This window comes from Plodia interpunctella, chromosome 12 (assembly GCF_027563975.2).
Source record: "Plodia interpunctella isolate USDA-ARS_2022_Savannah chromosome 12, ilPloInte3.2, whole genome shotgun sequence".
Taxonomy (NCBI): domain Eukaryota; kingdom Metazoa; phylum Arthropoda; class Insecta; order Lepidoptera; family Pyralidae; genus Plodia; species Plodia interpunctella.
In genome coordinates this window covers 8757263-8775846 of record NC_071305.1, presented here as the reverse complement: position 1 = coordinate 8775846, position 18584 = coordinate 8757263, and the positions used below count along the sequence as shown (strand labels likewise).

The 18584-nt window shown below is 35.2% G+C and overlaps 2 protein-coding genes across 4 annotated transcripts in view; one reads left to right on the top strand and one right to left on the bottom strand.

Annotated features, from left to right (window-relative positions):
* Positions 1-18584, top strand: part of LOC128674068 (uncharacterized) — a 106050-nt gene that overhangs the window by 20270 nt on the left and 67196 nt on the right. The window lies entirely within an intron of this gene.
* The window catches only part of LOC128674066 (transmembrane protein 151B-like), a 50597-nt gene continuing 32042 nt past the window's right edge, over positions 30-18584 (bottom strand). Inside the window, exons 2-8 of one of the 3 annotated variants that reach the window (XM_053752357.2) lie at positions 14260-14408; positions 12548-12766; positions 8852-8936; positions 6350-6515; positions 5446-5569; positions 4976-5096; positions 30-4770 (exon numbers count right to left, since the gene is read on the bottom strand). In XM_053752357.2, the coding sequence (XP_053608332.1) occupies positions 3880-4770; positions 4976-5096; positions 5446-5569; positions 6350-6515; positions 8852-8936; positions 12548-12766; positions 14260-14408 (1755 nt within the window). In that variant the 3' untranslated portion in view covers positions 30-3879. Of the gene's footprint in view, positions 4771-4975; positions 5097-5445; positions 5570-6349; positions 6516-8851; positions 8937-11523; positions 11982-12547; positions 12767-14259; positions 14409-18584 lie in introns of those variants that run through there. The other 2 variants (XM_053752358.2, XM_053752359.1) reach the window with 2 other exon arrangements.

The following is an 18584-nucleotide window of genomic DNA, read 5'->3' as shown; positions in this document are numbered from 1 at the left end:
AAATGTAATGTAATGAAAAACTATTATTGCCTTTGTCATACTTTATTGAAAATAATAAACTTCTCTTACGCTTTACAATTGAAAATATAATTATTTAGCATAACTACTTACATATTTATCATATTATACAATTTTAATATGACTGCAACATGAAAAGCTATACTTAGATAGGTACATATACTATCTACACTACATAATTATGTTTACCATATACGTAACAATATTGTTGGTGTGTTTTATCTGAACATTTATGACGAAGGAATTATAGCATTTCTGTTACTATTTAACAATATATTCAATTGGTTTATCACTTTGTGTGTGTATATATATATAGCATATAAATATATGCTACATTTAGAATCAAAACATAAAATATTGTTACGTATATGGTTGGTATTATTTCCTATTTTTGACCCCTTTTACATACAACAATTCTTATATTTAACTTTACTTGATTAAGTTTGAGTTTTTTAACAATATATTATGGGAGCATCACGTCTTGTCAACCTAAAAGCGTATTGTTGATTTTTAATTTAATTTGTATCATTTAAGTCTTTCGTTTATGAAATATAATATGATTACACATACGAGCGCTGTATCATAGGTACTTTATTATGCAATCGAGATTTTAACCTTAACCTTCTGAAATTACGAATCTCCGGTCTGTGTACACAGAAAGGGTAAAAGGAGTGATATTTTATTTATTTCACAGATTTCTTGAATAATGTTAAATAGAAAGATTCGTGCGCAGGCGAAACTTTAGATTCGCAACCAGTTACGATACGATAGAAGTAAAGAAACATCTTCAATATAAGTTACAAACCAATATATTTTTTTCTTTATACGACACTGAGTTTCGACACAAGAATTGATATTAAAATTTCATAGAGGGATTTTTATAAATACGTTTTTATTTAATCATTATTTTGACTATTGCTTACTTAATTAATGCTATTATATGAAAAAACGTAACAAAATAACGTGGGAGAGTACTGTGTGTACTTACCCAGCTGTGGGACATGTTGTAGCTATTAAAGTGTTAAACTTTATATGAACAATTCAATTACCTTAATTACAATCTTAAAATTTATTGGCACTTCATAGTTACCTCATAATTATGTACCTTATTCTAATTTATTTACAAGCTTTTTATAATTAGGTACTTAGCATTGGGACGTGTTTTGAAAATAGGGGTACAAATTTACCCGCGAATTCCTAAAATCAATTAATTGTGCGTCCAAAAATAATAAATTATTCACTTCTCAAGTTTCATCACATTCAAGTTATCATTTATGAGTGAGTTGTTCTAGTCAACTTTGACGTTAACTTTAACCTGCGCGGAAATACGCAAGGTAGGTACGCCATTTCGATGTCTAGATATCGACGGTACGCAGGCTAAAGTCAACGTCAAAGTTGACAGTTACAAATGTTACAATTCAAAATTACATTATACTTCTTTAGGTATCAGACGGACACTATTTAGGTATTGCGATACAAAAAAATCTGTTGATATTTGAAATAAGTGTAACATATATGGGTTATACATACTTAGTTAAAATATGTTTAGCTATTTATTTACGTTACCATTCCATACATAGTCTACTACTATCGATTGGTCGACAGTCATTCAATAGACTATTGAGGCTTAAACAATTGTCGACAAGCTTTCGATTGCATAGATAGCTGAGAATGAAGCAATTTTATCGATCGATTTATTTTTTTATTTACGAGTAACAATACTATCGATCGAACACTATCTATGGTATCATCGATAATTAGACTATCGATAGTCTAAAATAATCAAAGGTAAGTATCGATAAATTTATTATAATAATACTATCTATCCACAGTATCGTGCACATTCGATGGTATTGCCTCATTTTGGGCAATTGATGCAACTATCAATGATCTACCCAATTTCCAATTATCGATAGTGAAATTATCGATTTTACCAACACTACTACCTAACATAATGATTGGCATTATCTTCTATATATATAAAATTGGTGATCAATTCACATTTGTCCAGTAATTTATCTTAATTAATAGTCGGCTAACTATGTCTAGACATTAACGAAAGGCACTGCCCTATTAATTAATCTACACCAATATTGCCAATTAAAAATTATTAATAATATAATAATCACAACATCATATCTCAAATCTCAAAAATAAATAAAATATCTGTATTTATCCATCAATCTCAACTTATACGAAAGTACCTATATTACAAAATGAACAATTAATGAATAACAAAATAATAAATAATAAACAAATGAAATTAATGTCGTTCTGGTCACCCTGAATGACATTACATTTTGACGACCACATGCCGGACTGGAAGTCCCGGGTTCTTTCCCCGGTCAGGTAAAGACGGAAAATTATCTTTTTCTTTTTGTATGTAATGTTTTAAAATATTGCTTCGTTGAATTATTTATATTATAGTCTCGAAAAAATATCTAGTACTTCTTAGATCAATGTGCCTTAAGACTGCGGTTCTCAACATTTTTTGAAGATAAAGTCGTTTTGAAAATTTGTTTCTTTCACGGTGACCTAAACTAGAATTTTTAAAACTTATTTTGTGTGCACTGACCTAAAAGCTTATATTGTGACTTAAACTTACAATGGTGTTTTTAAATGAAATAAATTTCATTAAAATAGTAATAATAATGAAAAATCTTCAACCAACTTGTTTATTTTATGTTATAAGAATAGTAGGTACTTATTTCAATATGGCTAATAATTTAACTTTATGTTGCAATTAGGGTCGACTTGACGACGAAGACGAAGAATATATTTTGTAAATCCCCAACATATGCTTTACAAAGCCATACTTTGAGACCCACTGCCCGGAAGAAATTAATTTTAATTATTTCTGAAATTACTGACAAATTTTGATTGGTGCTCTAAACGGAACTGTTGGGTACAATTGCATTTGGTGCGCAGAACGACATACCACTTAAATTCAGATACCTATACAGACATAGTTAGTCTATATAAACTAAAAAAGATTAATTTTTATATTTAAGTCATAGAAGATAATAATAAGACTAGCTGCGCCCCGGCGCTTCGCTCCCGTGGGAATTTTGGGATTCAGAGTACCTTGAGTATTATTCAAGGTTGTATTCTACTCCTCTGGAAAATTTTATAACAATCTGTCCAGTGGATTTTGTGATAGATCAACAAACATACACACATACTTCCTCACAAACTATCGCACTTATAATATTAGTAAAACTTAGCAATATCTAATTAAATAACTATGTACAAATCTAAATAAGCTGAGTACATTATACTGTTTGGTAGGTATGTAAAGGTAATCTTATTAAAAAAATATTGCAAAAGGCTGAAAATATTTAAATTCCAATTTTTCTTTATTTGCATAACACTTTAACAAAATATTTCAGCTTTCGTAAAGCGCATTTTATTTTAAACTATTTAAGTATATAATATTTGTTACACTTTGTGACCTAAAATGGTCCATGATATTATATATTTCGTTTCAAAATAACTGGGAACATTAGAGCGAGATGAAGCAATACTTAAGCAATACAATTTAAGGTATGCCAACTTTCAGAAATCATTTCTTTGATCTCTTTACTCTGAGATCAGACAATAATTAGACAGTAAGCAAGATTGGTCATAATCATAATGTTTATAATTTCAACTTTGCATCGATTCATTTCATCGATTTCTTAATCTTTGTCGAATATTAATAATTGCGCAAGCTCGTTCTCAGAATATTTAAACAATTCCAAAGCATGTAAATATATTAAAAACAATACGAGTATCAGTTCGTGGTTCCGAGAACAGCTACATTACTCCGAACAACTACATTATAAATTTTCATGCACCATAAAAGTCTTCTCCACAAGACCGCTATAGAGGTGTCTCATCTCCGGACTCACTGTAAGGCAACCTTACCACCTTCGCTCCGGACAAAACACCTACACCTTCTAAACATGATCTTCTATTCGCCAACACATCCCTCAAAAAGGCTCTTCTTGGACCTGCTATGTCAGTTCCCGTAATAGACCTAGTTAATTTCCTTAACGCTGGCAACCTTAAGGCTTCCTCATAGGATGGAGGTTCATCAGTCGGAGTCGTCTGCGCCCGACCACCGAAAGGATCTCGGGAGCAGGTTGGCGACAACTCACTTGAATAATACAGAGTGCTTTCACCTTCTCTTCCACTTCCTTCAGGCATCGGCTGGTAATTGACTGGATTTGAAGTCCTAAATTCCTCTAAAATTTGTCTGGCACTTCTAGCTGTGGTTAAAACTCCCGCCCAAGATCGTCTATTTTGCTGTTTAGCGTCATTCGTTTTAGCGCTAGTGGAGATGCTGTGACTGGAATGCGTTCCAGCTATAGTGATTCTCTGTCTTCTTGGCGGTTCATCAAAAGATGCTGCTTTGATTGTTGGTCTAGGTCTTTGCGGTTCTATATCTACTTGAACTCCAGAGGTAGTCGTTTCAGTTGGTTCTTCTCGCAAAGCAGCGTCTATTCTCATGGCTTCTGAGTAAGAGGGGACTAAGGCACAGTTGCCTCTGATGGCCGCAAAGAGTTCGAGGCTATCCACAGTGGAGGCGTGGGAGAGGGGAAGGGTGCGGGGTGGACGGGGGACAGAGCAGAGGACAGCACTTTGCTCGTCGGCGAGGGCCCACGCGTAGTTGGTGGCGGTCACCGGCGGGAGAGTATCCGACAGATGCGTGTCTAGGTCCAGCTGTCTGCTTGGATCTAGCTCGTAATTTGTACCAAATATTTTGGTTATCTGCAACAAAAATGCTATTGTCATGGCCACGGCTAGTGAAAATGATATCAGAAAGTCAATGACGTTAAGAAGTACACATACTATTTGGAGCGGTGCAAGATAAAGTTGCGAAAAATCTGAACTTTCAACATCATACTTCGCAAAGAAGTTTGTACTTTTTGATGAGCTCCTGATAGCAAATCTTTTTTTATAATCTAACACTTACCGTGTAATGTACGTAAGCTGTGTTACATTCTATGAGAATCCGAAGCGGCCAGGATAGCAGAAGGCAGGAGAGAGTCCAAAAAAGAAATTGAGACGAATACCACGGACACCGGTCTGCCTCCCTGAAATAAAATGACTTTTCTAAAACTTGAATGAGAATAAAGTCTTTATTCAATTGCAAATGTTGTATATGGACAATCTCTAAATGTGTTCCCACATTTGAGAGAGCCACCATTCGCTTATTTGAATATGAGTACCTACCAATGAATCAGCAATGTCTATTACTTAAGTACCTATATAGATAGTCCCATATTGTATCTCTTTTGGCGAGTTCGTAACTAGTAGAGACGGAGTAAAATCGATCTTTGTTTGAAACCAGTTTCTACCCAATTGTATTCCTTTTTACGACAAAAATTAAATTAATTAATATTAGATAGGTACCTAGGTACCTACGAGTCTCCAGCAAATTACCTGTAAGCCACCATGTACTCCTTAAAGGAGCTCACTCCGATCAAGTCGAGGCCCTCCCTCATTTCCATGAAGTCATCGAACCTTTCATGTTCCGCGAAAAACCTCGATCTCTGATCTTCAAACTCTGAAAGATCAAATAAATATTAATCTTCTTCCAAGTAAACGTAATGTATCTTTGGGAAATTAAGTCAATATAAAATGAGCGGAATTTCTGAAAATGTATATCTGAAGCTAACGCTGTGAATTTTTGATTCGTTAGATCATAACCAATTAATTTCTGTAATAAATTCTTGTTCCCGTCATATCATTAGCGACTTCAAAGTTGGTTCTAATATCATGAAAATCTAGATAAACAATCCGTATAAAAAATATTCATCAACGAAATAAAAATTATAGGAAATAGATTGGATTTTGTATCTTATAGAAGAACTTTATATGGCTGGAGAGAGAGATGAAGGAACTTCACCAAAAAGTCTTTTGTTCTTAAATGTTGAATGAAGGCATGAAGTGATTCGGAGGGAAAAGGAACAGAAGGCACAGCAATTAGATAAAACAGGATAATCGAAAAATATAATATTTTTGGTTGATTTTTTGATTTTTGGCACATTGGTAAAGTTGATTAAATTAAAGTAAGTCAAAATCGACTCTTGCGCAAACCAACCCAGCCATGGGAACTTCCTTTTTGGGTAAAATATCGGATGCAGGTCACTTCTAACCCCGTGAAAATCGTACGAGGTGACCAAGGGACATTAACCTTAGCTTAGGAGGGTTCGCGTCAAGCAAGCGGCCGATTTTAAAACAGTGGAATCTGCAAAATTTTAAGGAATATTTCATGCTTTGACTCCAAAATGTCACCGAGAGTGAGAGAGAAAGTATAGAGAGAAAAAGATTATGTAGCACTTACCGCTGGCAGCTTCGATGTTAGCAAAGGCAAAGCCTTTACTAAACCGGACCTTAGTGATGGGGGTCTTGGTGTCAAGCACCAGGTTTCTGGACGCGTCACGTTGTCCGCAACAAGCATGCGCGAAGGATGTACTCGCACTGTGGGTGTTTACCCTTTCGTAGTATACCTGTAGAAATTTAACAGACACTTTTTCATTACAAATTGATGGCGTTGTACTACGAAATGGATCAAATCATGTCTTTCCAGAAATACCAAATGATATATGGATTAAAATAGACATCTTCATCATGTAATTTAAAGCGAGGCTCTCGTCGGTAGAGTTCCCTACATTGTTCTCTCTCCAAAGCCAACTCCTTCGCTTCTTGATACGACACGACACCCACTTATTCGATTTGTCTGGTGTAAATATGTCTTAGTTTTCCTGGGCCCCTTCTACCTTCCACTTTCCTTTCTATAATATAATATCATATATCTGAAGAAGGCATCGTGTCGTATGAAATGTCCTAACATTTTATTTTCAATGTGGTTTGAAATGTTTCTTTTTCTTCAACTCGGTATGTCATCCTATATTGGTATAATTATAATTGTTACTGTTATAACTCCTACGTTTGAATAATACTGGAAAAGAAAAGTATAACAATAAGCCTTACGCCTTAAAATCTTTCTATTTAGAGGTAGTTACGTATATTTGTGTACACATGCGGGTAGGAACGTAGGTATAACTAGTGTTATGTCTCAACATATCGTCGATTGATTGTAAGGGTTAATAGTAAGTCTGCCGTTGCACATATATCTTTCTTGTATTAATTAAGCGCGCATATTATGACGCGAATGAATGAACATTGTTTGTATTTATTTACCCCATTGAAAAACCAGCAACGTACTTACGGCGAATTCTTAAAATTTCGGTGTTTAGCCGGCATTACATATACCGATTTGAAATGGAACAAATATAGGGTTATTCAATGTATATGTCGTCGTTAATTAATACTACAATGTAATTTTCAGTACACAGATAATCAAACCAAATTGACTGGTATACAAGTTGTATATCCCGGAGGCGAACAAGGTAATTTGATTGCTTCGGCAGGCTCGATACGTCTGGATTAATTTATAATTCAATATGTGCATCGGCAATCTGTTCGTGTGTAAGTTAAACATCTGTCTTTCACTCATAAGATACTCACAGGTCTGCTTAAAACCACTTTGGGAATGTTGATGTTTCCTATCCAGCTATCAAGGTTTTTTATACATCGGTAAATTATTTAAAGAACCATACTGGCTATTCAGCTTCTGATTTTAGGTCTTGGCAGAAGAAGAAAACCTGAGAAGTGCTGGCTCGCGTCGTTATAGAGGATATGTGCTAACCAAACATCATCATATCGAATGTGTTATTGCTGACACTGGTGTCGGATTTTATTCAAGTCGCCTAAAGGCATCTGACATGACTTCACGACTACTTACCAGCATCTTGTGGCAGATAGTCGCGTACACACTAGTGAACTAAACTGTCCACCAGTGTGCAGGTTTCGTCACGATGTTTTCCTTCACCGGAAGCAAGTGGTGGTCTATGAAAACTACTATATATGAGCCAGATTGGTATACAAACTCATATGGCATGAGTAGGATACGAACTTGATAACTTTCGATCCACAGACAGGCGTCTTAACCATTACACTGCCACCGCTTCAACTAACTAACCATTGACTATAACCTTCAACTAACTGACCAATAATGATGACGAACACCATGCGAAATGAAAAATATAGTAGGAAAGCGGACGTTTGGCTTAAGATCTCTTTGGCTGAGTAAGACACCGTAAGACATCTCATTCATCTGAGCTGAAAGAGATAGATAAATATTAAACGAGCAGATTCAAAACAAATGTGTTTTGAGTCTGTTCATTTATATATCTTTAACTTTCTATTTTTTATCTTTTACAAAAAAAAAATGAAAATCGTCATCGCAAAATTGAAATTTCGAATGGTGTCCGTTAAAAAAAAAAATAAACAAAACGAATGAAATACTGGATCGCTTTTAAAACTCTCGTATTTTGGTATGCCGCGCGCGTTGCCGGCCGTCAATAGTTCGTAAAAACATTTTCGAGTGTTCAAAAGATAGGAATTATTTATTTTTACATTTGACGCAGTGAGTGCGCTCGTACTGACTTCTTATTATTTGCTTTCATTCGATCTTTATCACTCAAGCAGTTCAATTATGTCGCTTTCACAGGGGACAGTTGAGCGACCTTACTCTTATATCGGTTCCACAATCAGAAAGTTGTATAATAGTGTAATTGGTATGTGAACTTTTTTACCCCTAGGAAGACTGAATGAGTTCAAAGGAAGAATGAATAAGTTCAAAGGAAGAATGAATGAGTTCAAAGGAAGAATGAATGAGTTCAAAGGAAGAATGAATGAGTTCAAAGGAAGAATTAATGAGTTCAAAGGAAGAATGAATGAATTAAATTTTATAATTTTATATTTATTTTACGCGACATACCTGCGTGGTCGTGTAAGCGTCTCCGTTGCGATATCTCGTAACCTGCCTCTTTCTCCGCACGTAGTGATAACATATTGCCTTCCACCTGCATGAGAAACATCAATTTTTAATGCCGATTGCCACGTTTTTTAAATATTTTATTAATGTAATAGCTTTTAACCGCGTCTTCCCAAGGGAATTGTACAAATATTTTTGATTACATGTGCAAATATTTTCCCGCGCTGGGATTCGAACCCTACGATCTTCAGATTGCTGACGGAGGTCGTTATTCGTGATATTTTCTAACCCTGTTATATATTTAAAAAGTACACTTTAAACTAAAGTACGTTTTGTGACTATCGTAATTTACTAAATTTGACAGCAAGACATAGGTAAAAACATTTAAGGTTATACTCTGAAAGTTATCAGTTCTAGTTAGGTGATCTAATGTTATTTAATTTATTGCGATCGATTGAAATGGTGTGTATAATGTACGAGTTTCTGCCCGCGGCTTCGCCCGCGTGAATTTGAAACAAACATGATTTTCATACAAACTTTCAACGCGATTATTATGACTTGGGTTGATTTTTGAAAAAAAAAGCCTATGTTTCAATGGGGGTCTTTAACTACATGCATACCAAATTCATCAAAAACGGAACAGACAAATAGCGATAATAATTATGAGCGGAACTTCACGTATTAAAAAGCTATTTTATTTTATTTAGGCGAGCAGTTTAGAAATCTCTAAAAGCGAAACTTCGACAGGCGAAAAGCTCATTTATTATGTTCCATACAATAACAACACTAATCACGCTTTATGAGCGTGCAGAGCGACAATCTGTGCTTCTATTTCGAAGAGCAATTTGGAAACTTAATTTTGTTACCATTAGTTATTCATGAGATCGGTGTAGGGTACCGCCGTACCGTAATGTACTCGTGCCTGTGGTAAAATGTATATTTTCTGAGCTGTTTCGATTTAACTTTCGGTATGGTGTATGGTCAGCGCGGTGGCGGTGGGCGACCGAAGGGTAGGTGCGCGGCGCGGGACGGAGGAGGGGGTGAGTCACACATCAATCTATTGTTTGCATGGAATTAGTAGGTACTACGGAGTACCTACTAATAATTGTTTGTTAGTCTACTCACACACTGATAAATCAGTTCTCTCGATTTACAGGGGAAAACGCAACTACAAAAGATTTTATAAATACCTAGTGTAATTAATAAATTTTCCACAACGCTTGTTACCTTTTCGTATTCACCTTAAATCTAGTTCTGTAGAAGAAAAGTGCAATTTTCTTCTAGAATATGATTTGATTTGATTTGAAATATATCTATTTTGATGTTTAATGGCCTTTCAGCGCCTCTTGTCACTATCATTCCTCTCCACTTTTGTAAACTAGATTTCGATTTAATATTCTCTCTTAGTTTCGCGTTTGCGATGTCACATTCGTGCTGCACTCTAAATATTTCTCTTATCATTTACTACAACCAGTTGTTGAATCGTCGACTTCAATGAACGATAAATTTACAAACGTAACCCATATTAATTAGGTCAAAGCTAATGGAACTTATATCATCGATTCAACAACAACTTTTTGTTTTAGGCGGGTTAAATTGAATTTTGTGGTTGATCTCAACCTCGTTTGTCGGGAGCCGGGAGGCTACATACGGGGCTGTGACGCCACGAAGCGTGCTTGAAAAATAAACCTTTATTTTAAGATTCGGCTGTATTTATAGTCTCACTGACTGTATTGAAATAAAGCAATAACACTAATCTAAAATACACAAATACGAATGAATAAAACAATTATTTAAAGTTTATGTCACCGATTTCCCAGAAATTTATTAGATTTTCCGGAAATTCATTTTTTTATGTGCAGTTCAAAATTAATTTGCAAGAAGGTCATAAACGGGAGTTGCTACTGGTTTACGACAGCTATACCAGTTTATTCGGGCTATGAATAAAACACGAGCAGCTTTTTTGGAAAACTGACTACGGTAGTTTTTCTATTTGTTTGAGATATAATAATGGTGATCTTAGTTATTATTATTTTACCGTCAACTAATAATTCGCGTAAGAAAAACTCATATTACCTCATTGGTTGTTCAGAGTGATAACGGTGTGACTATGGCATAGGAAAAATGTGCAAATGGCATGGTACTAAACACGCTCTATATAGCTGTCCTTCTTTTCATAATTTAGATTCTCCTCAAAGTAGGTTTGAGTTTATCAAATCTAAAAATGGCTGTATTATGTTTATTATGGATATTCTAAGAATATCTAAGGCTAAGAATATTATTCTTAGCCAAAAGGTCCGATACTCTGAAGATACTCCGAAGAAATGGATAGATCATGTCGTATGGATGGATGGACGTACGAACGAAGAATGCAAGAATTGATTGATGAAGAAAGCAAGACAAATTGGCTGCCCGTAAGGGTGATGACATAGCTAAGATTGGAGGCCCGTCATGGGGAAAAAACGCACAAGACCGTGAAGCTCGTACATCGGAGGAAGTTTGTGTTCTCAGAGAACAAAATTAGATGTAGAAGAAGAAGAATTTTGGCATATCTCAGATTTTTAAGACGACGAATTTGGTATTTTATTCGCTTTGGTATTTTTATAAAAGAAGGCTTCTTCTCTGGTTCTTCTCTGTGTGTATAGTGTGTCTTTACTACGAGTATTACAACTCACCATCGAATTGATTCGAAGCCATCTGGTCTGTTCTCATCTTGCCACATAACTCTCAACATAACAATAAATCTGTAAAGGCTTGTGAAGTCAATAGCAAGATACAAGATCAAAATAATGTCAGATATAATTGAGATTGCCTTTTCTTTGCTGTTCGATCCGATGACCTCCGGGCGTAGTAGTCACGTTCGTCCGCTATCTAGAGTTATATTCCTAGTGTGGGTAAATATTTTGTACTTGTGATCACAAGTATTGTCTGCAGGTGGTGCGGGTTTATGTTCATCGGACCCGCAATACAAGCTTAATGCTAATTAATTATGCTTATTTGAGACGATGGGCCCATGGGGTCCTGAGGCAAAAATCCTTTTTAACTGAGCGCGTCTGAGGTAAAGGGCGATCCAAGGGCGGGCAATTACTTTGCACAGAGGATTTCCATAGCGGTTCAGAACGGTAATGCTGTCAGCCTGTTGAGTACCGTAGATAAACTATCATAAAATATGCACAGGGTATGGAGATAAAACATCACTTGTTTATATAATAAATACATTAAATCATTACAACAATTGTACCATCTCAGAAAAATAACAACCAACTGTCATGACAACATTTTTCTCTTTTTAGTTGTCATGTTCTAGAGATTAAAACTCTTTACTCTAATACAGCCTTCTTGGAACCCTTCCAAGCGGCGACGTGCTGGAATCTCTTTATTATTCATAATTATAATTTTTATAAAAAATCAGGTCCTATATAAGAATTGTTTGTATTTAGCTTCTCAAGTAGATCGCTTTTTTTATTCTACGGAAGAAAGCCGCGTCACTGCTGCGCAGGGTGCGCGGGGGCAGCAACAGCGCCCTGAAGGCGATAGCCGATAGTGGGGATTGTCCTCTAATTGGCCATTGAATAAAAATAACCAAATCTCGAGTTGAATATAATTACTAACCTAACACAATTAGTTTTTAAGATTACTAACACAATGGATTCATATTGTACATGTAGTGTGACAAAAACTAGACGTAACTAAACTTACCAGACCCTTGGTGTAGCTGTCCTCATAGCGTGCACTCTTGCGTTGACAGCAGCGACATCTACCCTCCTTGCCAGCTGGATCCTGGCCGTGCTGTGGTAGCATTCCACCAGGTACACCAAGTAGAGCAGCATCACGAAAGCGATGGGAATGTACGCGTAGCCGACGTCGCATGGTGACTGCCTGACCGTGCGTTTGATTGGCGTCCTGCGGAAGATGAAACTGTTTTAGATGTTAGTAATTACATTACATTTTTTGGTTTTATAACGTGATAAACTCAAAAGTATACCTAACTGATTTTAGTGCGGTTTTCAATAATAAATAGTGTGAAAGGTTTAAATATATGTTTTATTAATGTTTTACACAAGATGCATCTATATGATCAAAATTTCATCATCATTTGAGCCTTTTTCTGCCCACAGTTGAGCATAAGCCTCTCTTCGAGCACGCTACATTCCTTATTCCAATGTCTTTTTATCTATATTATACATATAAGGTAATTCTTTATTCACTGTACAAATTTTTATAAACACTTAGTACATTAAATAAAACAGTTTCCGACAATAGAAGAATATAAACCCTCCGGAGGGAATAAAAATTACTTTTCATACTAAGTTCGATCGTTCGAAAACTTCGTTCGAAAACTTCATTCGAAGTTTTTAATATATGTATAAGACCTATATTTGTTTATTGACGTCCTTGAAGAAAAGGCTGCGTGAAGTTTGTTGCGCCGCTTCTTCTTCACCTGCGCTTTGGAAGTCGGCAGTAGGTACTAGACTTACGTAGATAGTTTAAGTAATTTTTTGACGTCAATAAGTGATGTATATTATCCTACATTGAATAAACAATTTTGAATTTGAATTTGATCAGATTGAATCTAATTAACATGAATTACGTTTGCTAATTGAGAAAACAAATGAAAAAAAAAACCTAAAATGAAATTTGAGTACATTTGTTCAGTAATCCCGTACAAAAAACAATACAACATCATTTATTTAAATAGCTATGTGTCTGTATCTAATTAATACATTTATTCTTTTAGCAGTCGAGTAAATGTGGCTGAGACCGGCGATTCTTTTCACAGTTTTAAGCAATTTGGAGTAAATATAAAGTCCCGTTCATTGGGTAGAAAATTCGAACCAATAGCTCGAAAGAAACCAACAAAGCAAAAAATGTTCAATTTTTCAGAAGAGATTCGATAAAATAATGATGTGTAAAAGATATATCTATTAACGTGAAAATTTGTGGGAATGGATGGCTGTTTGTTACTTTTTACGCAAATACTATAGGATGAATATCAACATCTCATTTACTGATTTTTATTAAACTGTTCAATCTGTACACAATCTGATTAAAATTTCATATTAGTGGCCAGTCAATTAATCCTATAATTGACAAATGATAACTGCTAATGCTTATGGAAACTCCATCTAGTGTAGACTCATTTTATTTATCTTACAATTTAATTCATTCAACATTAAACATCCCACACAAATACTTAATTTATATATGAATCATCAGAGTCAGCAGGAAGCACTTCCTTGCCGAGGCCTTGCAGAGAAACATCAGCTGTTTCCACCAACTTACGAATAGGTCGAAGACGTCAAGGCCAATCTCCAATAGTGTTGCACCAGACCAAGAAGTCCAAACACCAGTCAGCAGGAAGCACTTCCAGTAGCCTTGCAGCGAAACACCAACTGATTCCTGTTACTCACGAGTCTAGGTCGATGACGTCGCGGTCGATCTCAGCCGTGTTGCACCACACCACGGAGCCCAAACACCCAGTGATCATGAGGGTCAGCAGGAAGCACTTCCAGTTCCCCTCGCGGCGAAGCACTCCACCCAGGCTCTGCTGACGCGGACGCTGGAACAAGGGAAAAACACCAATTATAATACAGGTATACTTTGTGCTTCACTCTCAGATGATTTTAGTATAGTCCCAGTTATTTTCTCGGCTGTATCGCCTGAAACCCGTGCTCCATTTGAAATCAAAGGATTTATCTTTAATTTTTTAACAGTTGGCTTTGATTAATAAGCCGTCTACCTGACGTCAATTCTCTTTGGAAATATTTATATATAAATTGCCTAGTTCGACAACCACAGGAGTTTATATAGTAGTCATATTGTTAGGTCTAGTACAGATTCGTTAAATATAAATTAATAAACAGGATAGCAAATACTACTCCTAATTATGAAATCATCAAAGTTTTCAGTTCAAATTATGATATAATGATGTAAAACTTAAAATTGTATGTAATTTTTTTTTCCTTTAAAATAAGTAAATATGTCAGTCTAAAATGTCCCTATTTAAAGTCTTTTGAGTGTATTGTGTTGGAGACAGGAAGAGATCAAAACTTTTTGACAAAGCAAGTATAATTGTGAAAAATTTTCCAATTTTCCACAGTCATTCTAACTTTAAATATCTTAGCAAATTGGTGGCGTTATGGAACATGAATTTAATATTTCTTTTCATTCCTCTTTATATTTCTTTTCATGTTTGTTTTTATATTGTTATAAATATTATACATAATAATTATCGTATTTTTTTATAAAATGATATAGTTTTAATTATTTGACATTATAATATTCGCGCATCTTTCCAGAGTAAAATGTAAGGGAATCAATGTTATTACCAACGCTTTGTAAATATCTACAATTAAGAAAATAAAGATTTTTGAATTTTATCAATGACATGATTGATAATTGATTTTATCTTCCGTAACACAAATATAAACTAAATAATAATAATATGTTTAATAATAATGTTTAATAACGTCAACATGCTCAAATTGAAACCCGTGCACTTTCAGGCTTCGAGAAATCGAATTTACTGGTTATACCATACTCCCAATAGCAGCTGAGGCACAAAGACTATCGTTTAATTATATCGAGAGTTTGCTTTATAGTCAAACTACATATAACTTTAAACTACAAGAACATCTATGTCGTGGTAATAAGGGTGGCTTTACAATGAATCAGGCAGGCTTGTTGTTCACTGTCTCATCGAATAATTTGGAAAATATAACGTTGGGATAATTAAACAACGTCCGTCACCGCATAAAGCTTTTGATGTGGAAAATTGTCTTAATTATCGAGAGTTGTGACGAATCAGAAATTAAACTGACTTTTGTTAAGATTTTTTTAAAGTCAGTATGATTGTGTTAGTGCAAATCAATGAGTTAGTTGCAAGTTTAGTTCAACCGGGACATTTCTTTTATTTTTATTTATTTGGAAAACCAATATTTTTCAATAGCTAACTAGCAAGAACTGAACAATCAGATAAGCCTTAAAAGGCCATCATATCTATAACAAAATAGGTACACCGAAAAAAAATCTATATAAGATTATGTGATATTTCTTAAAAACGAAATTAAATGCAATACAAGTAATCATATGAAATACGTGAACGCTGTGGTACAAGTATCTCTTAGTTTAACATCTAGGTACAGTCAAACTAAAATTAAAATTCTAAATCTCAACGTCTCATAACGTAATCTTGTATAATTTTTGACGGGCTAAATTTTACACAAATAAAAAGTAAAATATAAATTGAATGAATAAATTTTTTCACTATTAGAAAACAAAACACAGTCGTCTCCTAAGTAAACAAGTAATTATATTATTCAAATTGCCCACAAGGTCATGAAAATATGACAATCTAACTTACACACATATTCAACCAAGTGATGGATGTTAAAACAGCTTTTGAGCAAGAAATAGCCTATAAAAACCCGACAATGGTACGTTCCATCATACGTGAACGACTTGCAAAGTAACCCTCGATATTTCTGGCCAGTTTTATTGGGCCGTAAAAATATGTATTTTCGTAATGTGTAAATTGTATAAAAATAAAAGAAACGCTTCGGTTTTTGAGGTTATATTTTTACCGTTTTAAAGGAGTATTTGTTATGATGTGAAAAGGTATTCAATGGTCATTCCTTGTTTTAATACAGCGTGCTCGCCTGAGATCGAAAAAGACCAAGTTCGAATCCAACTCGAGTTTGAGTCACATAAGTTTTTATACCTATGAGTATTGTAGTTTTCATAGACCTACTCTTGAAAGTCGTGTAAAATTGGTTAGTTGTGTACACTGCTTCGAAAAGTATCGTCTGCACTTTCTGTTCAGACCTACAATGTCACATTCACGCGTTAAATTTATAATTTTATTTCTCCGTTAAAGGTTAAAAATTTCGGGTCGCGGACGTATTCCTTTGTTGAAGGTCCCTGATAAATATTGTATCAAGCTCGTCCAATAGGATTAGCCATAATAACTTCGCGCTTCGACGGTCTCAAAAAGGTGTGTTTGTGGAGCCTCTAGGGTGAAAACCATAAAATAATGCTAGGACATATAAGGCCCGAGTTCCCCGGTTTCAAAAGCCCGAATCCATTCGGGAATATTCAGACATGACATATAAGTACTGCAAGTGGTGTGTGGATCCGCTTTAGAATAGGACCACTCGACATGTAACCCTGATTGCATAGATAGCATTCCCAAGAAGGGTGACGTCAGGCAGGCGGCCGGTTGTAAAAGCATAGCCAAATGTTAAAAATTGTATGGTTGAATTTTTATGCGAACCGTTGGCTTTGGGGCGTCACATCTTCGAATTTAACCGGGAGACCGGATGAGAATGATCTGTGGGCGAAGTGAGGGTTTGCATTTCACTACTCACTATCGAGTCAATTCGAAGTGAGACGCAGCGAACCAATCACATTGCGGTGTGGTTGTCGATGCGTCACTGTGCGTCACTGTGGCGCATTGCTTAGCTGCGTCTCACTGCGAATCGACTTGATAGTGACATGTGAATAGCAAAGTCGCAACACACAGTAGAATATCTTCTTCAATTTAGTTATTTTGTGCAAGAGGGCGAACCCTTCAGAAGGCAATTGTGAAGAATGGGATCTTTGTTTGCATTGACCTAATAATATTGGAGATTCTTGTGTATGTGTGAGTATTTCGGGGTACTTAGATGTCGTCCTCGGATGTTACTAAGCGCGTGTTATATATGTTGCAATTTTTACATTCAAATCAATCGATCTGTGTCTGCTATCAAAGTCATGGGATAGTTACGCCGAAGTTGTTAGTATTTTTTTCTATTTATTCTGTATCTGTTTTTTTATGCAATAAAGTTATTTCAAACAAACGAGGCTGTATTGAATTCGTATACGCAATCGTAAAACATCACACCACAAATAAACAAGCTGTATAGATAGTTACTAGGAAGGTTAATTTAAAAAATCTTTATTTCAGACAAAAGTTCATATTGGGAATAAATAAATATCTTATATTAATTGCTTTATTTATATGAAGGTCAGCATACCTCCTAAAAAACCTCAGCGACGATCCACTGATCTATGAGTTTAAACGAAATCTGTATATTATTTTTTATAGCATAATAGGCAAACGAACTTTTGAATTGCCTATATTATACAAACACCGTATCGATCACAAAGTAACACAGTAGTAAAGAACACAAAACCTGAAAGCAGCATTGTATATTCATATAGTACACGAACCATAAAGTCATAAAATTAAGATGCAAATGTAATTCCGCTGAAACGCGTTGTGGTTGCGACTGTACATCCTATAGTACGTCAAGATATTTGAAGTCATTGGAAATTCGTCACTATTAGCATTGCATAGGGTTCTAGCAGGATAACTTGAGGTAGTAGTTATGTACATTATTCGGTGGGAATAGATTCCTATTAGATACAGCTGAGATACGTTTGCATTTAGCTATTGTGGGCATACATAACTTACAGAACGTACAGAAAAGATTTGTATTTTGTTTGTCATGAATAAGCTCAAAACTACTGGACCGATTTTGAAGAATTTTTTTAATGCTATAGATAAAACATTCAGGAGTAACATATAGGCTACTTTTTTATTATATCCTTACCCGAGCGAAACCGGGACGGGTTGCTAGTTTAGCATAATAAACTGCAATGTAGTGGCGTATCTTCTTTGTGGTGTGTGGTCCCGCTGTAGAATAGGACCACTCGACTGTCTCTTCTCGAGGCTGTTGAATGTGGTGACTAAGGT